This window comes from Bubalus kerabau, chromosome 3, assembly GCF_029407905.1.
Source record: "Bubalus kerabau isolate K-KA32 ecotype Philippines breed swamp buffalo chromosome 3, PCC_UOA_SB_1v2, whole genome shotgun sequence".
Classification (NCBI taxonomy): Eukaryota; Metazoa; Chordata; class Mammalia; order Artiodactyla; family Bovidae; genus Bubalus; species Bubalus kerabau.
Window position 1 is genome coordinate 26,478,473 of NC_073626.1, and position 9,627 is coordinate 26,488,099.

Genomic DNA, 9,627 nt, shown 5'->3' on the forward strand with positions numbered 1-9,627 from the left:
GAGACCCGGGTTCTATCCCTGGGTTGGGAAGATCCCCTGGGAAAGGAAATGGCAACCCACTCCAGTATTTTTGCCTGGAGAATCCCACAGACAGAGGAGCCTGGTTGGCTACAGTCCATGGGGTCACAAGAGTCAGAGAAGCCTTAGAGACTACACCACCATTAAAATTAAAGTATTTTAATTGGTAAGGGAGAAAGAGTGTACCAAAAAATACTCTCATGGTTTGATAAAAATATTGGTGTTGACATTATAAAACATTTTCCAGCACAGGCCATTTCTCATGTATCATCCTATCTAAGTCTTGAAATGACCTGTGTGATAGATGCTATTCATCCACTCATAGTCTCCCTGGTTCCACTGTGATCGCCTAACAAACTTCTCCCTTTCACTCTGTGCTTTACCCATGCTATGTTAATGCAAAGAAGAGCCACCTTCTTGTCATGACCTCCAATGTTTTTGAAAATGTCTTTCATTTATCATAACATTCAGACTTGAAAACTAACTACAAAATACTTTTTTAAAAATCATTTTCTTTACGACCTTCCTCATTCTAAGCCAGTCAGTCAGCAGGCCTAAGAAGTCATTCCTCATACTTCACTTTGCCACAGATTGGCAAATATGACATATGGAATTAGAAATGGCGCTGAAAATAATTTGCCAAAATATGGAGGGAATGGGAAGCGATGCCAAAGGAGTGAATCAGTCACTGATTGGGCACGAGGAGACAGCTGTTGAAGGCAGCAGCTCTCAGGCTTCTCTGGGTTTTTTTGCAAACTAATCTTTTCTTCACAGTCTATCAATTACCAGGTTCAGTCCGCGCCTGTTAGAACAGACAAAGAAATTGAGAAGAACAAACTGGCCCTCGATGCTGAAATCATAGCAGTGGAGCCTGTGGAAATATTCTGAGAGGTGGATTTGAAGTTTCCAACTCCTCCCCTGACATAAGTGTGTGTGTGTGTGTGTGTAACTTCTTATTTACAAAAACTACACAAAGAAAAGTGACTTCGAACCCCTGAGAGCCTGTACAAGCTCAGGTCTTTGAAACATCAGATGTTAAATGGGGTAAAGAGAAAATGGATCAAACTCTCAGACTCTCATCTTCCCAGGGTGGCACAGGGCATATGGCTCAGCACTTCAGTCGTGTCCGCCTCTTTTCAACCCCATGGATGTAGTCCACCAGGCTCCTCTGTCCATGGAATTATCCTGGCAAGAATGCTGGAGTGGGTTGCCATTTCCTTTTCTAGGGGATCTTCCCAACCCAGGGACTGAACTAGCATCTCTTGCATTGGCAGGCAGATTCTTTTCCCACTGAGCCACCTGGGAAGCCCCTTGTCTATATGGTAAGGAATAAAATTAAGAATATTGCATCTCCCAGGATCTCCCTGGCCCCCAGCTTCTGAATGTGGCTTACATTCTGCCAGTGAAACTTAGTATCGTGAGATTCGGGAAGCACAGACAGGCTGAGTTTCTCAGGTAGTGGACACAAGGGTTCACAGACGAAAATCTTGGCAGCATCCTTGGGTTCCCAAGACATTCCTTCCTCTTGGGTTCTAGAGGAGCCGTGATGTCAGCCGTGGCTCCTACAGGTCCCTCCCTCTCAGAGTCAGGGGTCTGCACTGACCTGAGCTCCCCCAGGCTTCCTAACAGTTTGAAGATATAATTCCCTATAATAGAGTAGAATTGTAATAAATAACTCTGTGTAGGGTGTCCTCAGGGATTTCTATTTCCTGAATGAATTCTGACTAGTACAGAAGCTCCTCACCTTTTAATGCCAGAGACAACCTCATTCAAGTACCCTCAGAAATTCCCTCAAACGCACAGGAAGTTAGAGGTCAGGAAAAAACAGGGAACCGTGATTAATGTCCAAATAGAAACTTCTTTCTCATCACATAGAAAGGGAACTGAAAGTCTGTTCTAAAGACTCCCCTATTTAGTAATCTCAGGAGGATAACCAATCAGTGCCTTAGGACTAAATGACATCATATGTTGCTGGGCAACACTTGGGTTGAAGGTGCTATTATAAGATGAAAAATGCAAAGATGTGTAGTCTCTGAGTTTACTATGCATTTATTGAGCATCTTGTAAGAACAAGCCATTATGGCAGCCAGCAAAGGGCAGGCATGGAAAGGTCATTCTTGGTTAAGTGTGATTACAGGAGGTTGGGATGGAGTTGATGATGAGCCTGCAGTATAAGACCACATGATAAGCAGTGCGACTTACTCTGTAGAACTCTCATCTGGCTCATTCCACTATCTTTAGGAAGCACAGTCCTCAACAATGTTAAGGCAGAACTGTTCGTGCATCCTCCCAGTGATATAGAAGTCCCTATCAGAGGATGTTCAAAACTCTTAGTTACACTCAACCATGTATAGTGTTGACTCTTATGAATTGTGAGGAGAGTTGTAGGGCAGGGTAAGGCCTCAACAGTGTAGAAAAGAGTATGAACTATCCACCCTAAGTATGTGAACTGAGATCTTAAGCCGTGAACTCACCATCTCATGAGCCGTGGCACTGCCAGGTCTCTCCTCCTTGGAAGTATCTGGATCCCAGCCTTTTCTGGGTGGTTTAACAAGTTTTCTACTTTGCTATATTTTCAAAAACATGAAGGTCCATCAACATGACATAAATTTCTGTATTCTCAATGGTGAGCATCAAAATAAATTCTTTGAATCAGAACTTTCATCACGAGGAAAGAATGGTAAAGCATTCCTGCAGGTTATTATCTTTAATCTTCCAGTTAAAATAAGCTCTGCCCTGTATATATATTCATCTATCTGAGTCTTCAAAAATAGATGTGTGCCCAACAGTCTTCTCCAATCTCGAGTGATATGTGAGTAATAAGAATTAGGAATAGGCTCTCTCTTTCCTATCTACTGTCTCCAGTAAGCACAACCTATGTTCCAAGGTACAGCTTTCCATCTCTCTCCAGCTTTGAGTGTGTTGGAACCCAGTTTCTCCTCCAATGTTCTCTATATACTAAAGAGCCAAGGATCCCAAGCTCTGGGACAGAATTGGCCACCTTGGAGTTTAAGACACTTGAGGAGAATCCTCAAGTAAAAAGTGGCATCTTAAGTGAAGTTCTGTCACTCGGCACTGCCAAGATTCAGGCATTCCTCATAGCCTGACACTGTACCTTGTCTTTATATGATCTGTTGTCCCTTAAATAAATTCCCCAGCTGTCACAGCACAGAACCGTGATTTGCCATTAACTCTCACCTTAAGATACTCCCATTGATTCTATTCTCACTAATGTGCTTCAGGTAGATCCCTTTCTAGAACTTGGCTTGAGTTGGAAGAGTCTGTGGATGATTGCCCACTATTCTTGAAAACTCAGTTTTTCATTCTTTTTGTTTGGTTGTGAGTTTGTTTGGTTAATTAAGAAGTTCCTTTTCATTTTAATGCACACAGCTTCTCCTTTCCTGGACCCTTTGCCAGAGTGTTTCCCTTAGCAACAGCAGTGTCATCTCAAAAGATTTTTCTGATTGGCTGCAGCTCAACTAATTTTAAATTTTTAATCAGTCAGACTCTATGACACCCTACATTCTCTTTTCTCATATTCCTGTCTGTTCTAATCCACCTTGAGCTCTTATCAAGACACTGACCCTCATCAAGACACCGAAGAAGAAAATGGCCATAACCAGGGTCCCAATATTAGGACTTTTCATCACTGTCCTGATCAGCCTACAGGAATCATGGGCTATTAAAGGTAAGTGCTGAAAGAGTTCAAAACTAGGAATAAATAAGTTCTAAGAGCTTCGGAGAAATGAACTGTGGACATTTGCAAGACAGTCTTTAGAATGAAAGAGAAGTGTGATAGGTGTTATGTGGGTCTAACTCTAGAATTATAATAAATTGTAATTGGAAGAGTTCTCTCCTCACCACGAATTGAAGTAAAACCAAGAAGTACAACTAAAATTAGAGGAGCAAAATTGAGCTGTGTACTGATTCATGCTATTGACTTTGATATAAACCAAACTTGCAGGGAGATATTTTCTGACAGGCATTAACAAGTTAACTTTCTGTACTTTCATTTTTCATTCCTGGAAAATTAGTAAAAGTTAAAACATCCCTGTAATTTTGTGAGGATTAAATCAGAAAAAATATCAGAATTTCTTGGCACCTGTTCTAAGCTATTTTTACCTTGGTAGCTATTTTTTGGCCTATGAATCCCATCAGCCTATTTGGAGCACAGACATTGTATTGAAGACCATTAGAAAGGAAAGCCATCAAAAAGCAACCATCCACGCAAGGGAGGGGGAAGGGCAGGTATGCTGATATGAGTCACATTTAATGGACAGCCTCTTGGGACAGTAACAGCCCCAATTAGAATGGAACTTATAGGGCTCTATGGTCACTATTGCTTAGTAATATTTCCCAGAGAGTGGAAAAACGAGTAAGAGGTGAAGAACCTGATGTTATTCTCTCCCATCTTCAGAGCAAATATTGTGTGGGTTTATTATGAAAAAATATTCCTCACCTGGAGTGACCCCCAAAGAGGGTGGCAAGGTGGCAGATAGGCTGGAAATAAGTAAAGACTCATGATGACAGATGTAGGTTTCTATTGCCCAGAAAGAGCCATATATGAGGATGCCTACCATAAAAGATAACTTCCCCTGGAGTGAAAAGAGGAAGTTAGAATGTGTGTGTGTGTGTGTGTGTGTGTTTATAGCTGCAAATGTGAAATAAATCCCTACGTTTATCAATGTACAGTTGGAGTTTAAAACCCACCTCTTATTTGCATACACCACAAAGGCAACATACTATACAATTGTAGCTTTCTTATTTGAAATCAACTATTCCTTTAGTACAGATTATTCTCCCTGTCAACCATAATAGAATGTGTCCCTTAATGACAGTCTAATTTAAAGATCTTTAAGATATAAGGGAATGGTGATGAGGTCAATCCAAATATAATCATCCCCTCAGAGGGATGCAGAATGTGGGTATGGATACAGAAAAGTCAGTGCTCTACAATGCTACAAGGTCTCACACTTAATTATTTGGGTACCATCATCTCCATTCATACATTTCATGGCTCTGGTCCTTAAACACAAATCTATTTCTGATGCTAAAGTGCTTGCTGTAGTCCTGATGATATACTAAGAAATTACTTAAAACCAGTCTCATTTCATCTTAAAAACAAACCCAGCAAAGAAAGAAAACCACAATACAATATAATAGAAAACCTACATACAAGTAGATACAGTGATCTACTCAAGATCACTAGGTGGCTGAATGAGAATTTGAGATTTAATTTCATTCCAAGTTCATATACAACTTTTTAAACAGTGTCTCTTCTTAGAGTTTCAGTGCTCTGAGACATGCCCTGGGATTCTGGCTTAAGGAGATTTAATTTCTAAATCAAGAGTGTGAGGGAACATTTCTCTTATAAGAGCTGCTACTGGATTTCTAAAGAGGGAATCATTTCTCAGTCAGTAACATGGAACCAAACAAAAGCTTCATGGAACTCCAGGTTTTCAGCCCTCATTTCCTTCAGCCCTCACACTGTCCCTTTGCTTCTCCACCCCTAGCTCTGCTCAGCACGAATGTCCTCCACGCAGGCCTTGTCTTCCAACTCATCCCTACTCTCCATCACTCCTCCTTCCCACATGGCCCTCCCTTTCTACCACCCCTGCCCACATATGTGCATCTCACATCCTGGGTTCTTCTCCATCTTCCTCTCCTGGTTCCCACCCTGACCCCCTTTCTTGTCTTTTCAGAGGATCATGTGATCATCCAAGCTGAGTTCTATCTGAAACCTGAGGAATCAGCCGAGTTTATGTTTGACTTTGATGGTGATGAGATTTTCCACGTGGATATGACGAAGAAGGAGACGGTGTGGCGGCTTCCAGAATTTGGACATTTTGCCAGCTTTGAGGCTCAGGGTGCCCTGGCCAATATGGCTGTGATGAAAGCCAACCTGGACATCATGATAAAGCGCTCCAACAACACCCCAAACACCAATGGTACCTCTGCTCCAGTACTCCTAGACTTGGGAATTGTAGCTTTAAACAGATGCTTGAGCTCTTTGTGTTTTGTTACTGAGACTTTCCCCTCAGGGCCTATTATTGTCCTATGCAAACCCCACATTCTTATGCCACCAGCCCAAGAACTTCAGGAGTTTTCTCCTTTCTTGATGTGCTCAGATCTTGTCTTTGGCAACCACAGTCTGTCATAAAGCCTTTGCCCTGAGTCCATGCTGGGGGAGCCAGGAATGAGGTCCTTGAATATGTTATGCCCAGTACTGGTTCCCTTTTCATGGGGGAGGGAATAAGAGCTGGGTATCTGAGACCATGGCATATATTCCCAAGACAGTTTCAGCTGCTATGTCAGCCTCGGTGGGAGGAAGAGGGGCAGGGCTAAGCAGGGAAGGCTAATTTCTGTTGCTTGTCTCCCAGTTCCTCCAGAAGTGACTCTGCTCCCAAATAAGCCTGTGGAACTGGGAGAGCCCAACACACTCATCTGCTTCATTGACAAATTCTCCCCACCCGTGATCAGTGTCACATGGCTTCGAAATGGCAAACCTGTCACTGACGGAGTGTCACAGACGGTCTTCCTGCCCAGGAATGACCACCTTTTCCGCAAGTTCCACTACCTCCCCTTCCTGCCCACAACAGAGGATGTCTATGACTGCAAGGTGGAGCACTTGGGTTTGAATGAGCCTCTTCTCAAGCACTGGGGTGAGTACCATCCTTCAGTCTCCTTTACTTCATTGTTCCTCCTGTGATGCATGTGTCTGGTCCTTAGGGACCCCGAGGATCTGCTTCACAACTGCTCCAGTTCTGGTTTCTGATCTTCTCCCATTGCTCTGCTTTCCGCTCTTCTCATCTGTAATTCCCTGACATCGTCCTGTCTTCCTCTCATTTAATTGATGAAAAAAAAATAATTCTTTTGACTAAGTATCATATATTTTGTGCTAAGTGCTGCTCCCTACCACATGCATTTCTTATGTACTCTGACTTATTTTTCCCCAGAGTATGAAGCTCCGTCCCCCCTCCCAGAGACCACAGAGAATGCGGTGTGTGCCCTGGGCCTGATTGTGGCTCTGGTGGGCATCATTGCAGGGACCGTCTTCATCATCAAGGGCGTGCGCAAAGCCAACACTGCTGAACGCCGAGGGCCTCTGTGAGGTGCCTGCAGGTGAGTCTTCTGTGGTCAGAGGATGACATCTCTGGAATGATTCAAGCAGAGGAAAAGAGTGAGGAAAAGGACATGCGATGCCTTTAAAGGAAAACCATTCCAAAAGTCATGGCTCCTAATTTATCACAATGGACAGAATCAGACATTGTCATCATCTGATATTCCAAAGCCCTGCATTCCTACACCCCATTCCATACATGTTACCAAAGATCATGCCTTCAGTCTTGGAAACTATCTCCAGTACCCAAAATAGTTGTTTCACATTAAAATAGTGAGTCCAATGATCTAGGAAAGCCAACCTCAAGATTACAACACTTCCTGGCTTTATATTTCCTGAGATAAGACATCAGCTTTGAAGCATTTCCAGAGTGTCACTTTTTGGGGGTTTAGGGTAACAGTATGAAGTGGAAATGTCTTGGAGACCCATGCCTGCTTTTGCCCCTCCGTTCTGGAAAAAAAAAAAAAATGGTGTCAAAAGATCTAAGAGAAAATGAAACATGGCCTGCTGCTTCATTCTTTCACGGAAGGTAGGAAATAGCAGTTCGTGTTGGAAAGGTTGCATTTATGAGAGGTCACACAAATATTGAGACTTTTCCAAAGTCAGGTGTTAAGGAGTAAGAGTAAGGAATCTGAAGATAAGAGCTCAAAATATTCATTTTAAACTCTATAGTAACTTTGTGTGTTCTGCTACAGGTAATGGACTTTGTTACAGAGAAGATCAATGAAGATATTTCTGCCTTAATAGCTTTACAAACCCGGCAATTCTCCAATTGTTCACCTCACTGAAGACAACCATGCTTCAGCACTTCCCAGTCCTTTACTTACCCTAAGAGTAAGATGCCTTCCACAATCTCCAGATTCTAATGTCTAGTTATTCCCTGTCTACTGCTCCTTCTTGTATTGGTTTTCCCTCCATTTTCCACTGTCTTCTTATTATCACCATGTAATGCCTTTGGAATGGACCCCATAGGATCCTTTTTTTTTCCTGCTATGGAACCTTTGGAAAGTTCTATGGGTGCATCTCTTGTATACTTATTACTTGGAGTTTCTTCTAACTGTGATTGTCATTTTTCTGAATACAGTAAACTTCAAGTGGGTCTCAGGTTGAAGTTTTTGGTGTCTGAGTCAGTTCTTCATGGAGGCTGGGGAATATAGGTGATCCTTTCATCTTGAAAAGTCTAAATGGTGAATGTATCTTATAGGCTTTCTCGTTAATCAGAAATATCCTAGTTCATTAGAACTCTAGTCTCATTTGGAGAATCTGCCAGCAATCCAGTTCTCAAGGTCTGGTCCTCATCTGGAAAACACTAGAGTAAGGTTTATTTGTTGAGAGATGACTTAACAACAGGTTCATAGTCTGGTTTGGATTCTTATGCCTCTGAATCAATGAGATATTTGGATCATTAATAGAGTGAATCTCAAACCTTAAGGCAGATTCTGATAATGGAGGACACAGATGGTGGTGGAGTGGTGAGCACAACGGAAGCACATCCATATAAGTAAGAGGGTTGGCGTATCAGCACCGTGCATTTTAGACTAAAGGAAGGATGAGATTGGACACTGAGGATTGGCATTGTCTATTTTCTCAACATGCATGTGTGTGTGCTAAGTCGCCTCAGTCATGTCCAACTCTGTGCAACTCCGTGGACTGTAGCCCCCCAGGTTCTTCTGTCCATGGGGATTCTCCAGGCAAGAACACTGAAGTGGGTTGCCATGCCCTCCTTCAGAAGATCTTCCTGACCCAGGGATAAAACCTACGTCTTTTGTCTTTTATGTCTCCTGCATTGGCAGGTGGATTCTTTATCACTAGCACCACCTGGGAAGCCCTTTTCTTAACATGTGGTGGTGGTGGTTTTGTTGCTAAGTTGTGTCCAACTCTTGCAACCCCATGGACAGTAGCCTGCCAGGCTCCTGTGTCCATGGGATTCTCCAGGCAAGATTACCGGAGTGGGTTGCCATTTCCTTCCCCAGGGGATCTTCCCAACCAGGGATCAAACCCAGGTCTCCTGCATTGCAGGCAGACTCTTTACCTTTTTTTAACATAAACTTTATCTTTTCTTAACATAAACTGAAGCTAATTTGCATCACATTGAATTATTTGAAAATGAATAAATAAATAAAATGCAAGCAAATTTAGATATCATGCTTAGTGATAGTAATATTCCATATATTATAAATTCCACTATTTTTCTTCAAAGTTTTCAGAGAAGCAAAACAAAAGCCAAATCAACGCAGCATGACCTTGAAAGGATAGCAGAATATGCCATCACAAAATATGCCTCTTTGGCATAAAGATTATTTTGAGCCAATAGGTGATTTTAAGTAATAGAACTTAAATTATTTGTTGCCCATAGGAGTCTACTATAGTAAATACTTCTGGTTTAGTAGAAACTCAAATACAAAAAATTAAGCCACTTGGCTAAAAGAGATTAATCCCTCTTCCCATAAAGTCTTTTATTTGGTACCAAATGGTTTGGTTCTTGAGGG

At 42.2% G+C, this 9,627-nt stretch overlaps 1 protein-coding gene across 1 annotated transcript; it reads left to right on the forward strand.

The window, feature by feature from the left end:
• The first annotated feature begins 3,540 nt into the window (after positions 1–3,540).
• On the forward strand, positions 3,541–8,272 carry LOC129645786 (mamu class II histocompatibility antigen, DR alpha chain). The gene is made up of 5 exons (XM_055571193.1): positions 3,541–3,706; positions 5,721–5,966; positions 6,399–6,680; positions 6,975–7,140; positions 7,834–8,272. Exons 1-4 carry the CDS (start codon positions 3,628–3,630, stop codon positions 7,127–7,129), a joined length of 762 nt encoding a protein of 253 aa, XP_055427168.1. The 5' UTR covers positions 3,541–3,627; the 3' UTR covers positions 7,130–7,140; positions 7,834–8,272.
• The last annotated feature ends 1,355 nt before the right edge of the window (positions 8,273–9,627 follow it).

What these genes read in the sequence shown, in the direction of transcription:
- LOC129645786 (XM_055571193.1), top strand. Translation starts at nt 3,628, where the DNA reads ATGGCCATAACCAGGGTCCCAATATTAGGACTTTTCATCACTGTCCTG. An exon ending in GGAATCATGGGCTATTAAAG is followed by an intron (nt 3,707 to 5,720) that starts GTAAGTGCTGAA and finishes TTGTCTTTTCAG; the next exon opens with AGGATCATGTGATCATCCAA. An exon ending in CAACACCCCAAACACCAATG is followed by an intron (nt 5,967 to 6,398) that starts GTACCTCTGCTC and finishes CTTGTCTCCCAG; the next exon opens with TTCCTCCAGAAGTGACTCTG.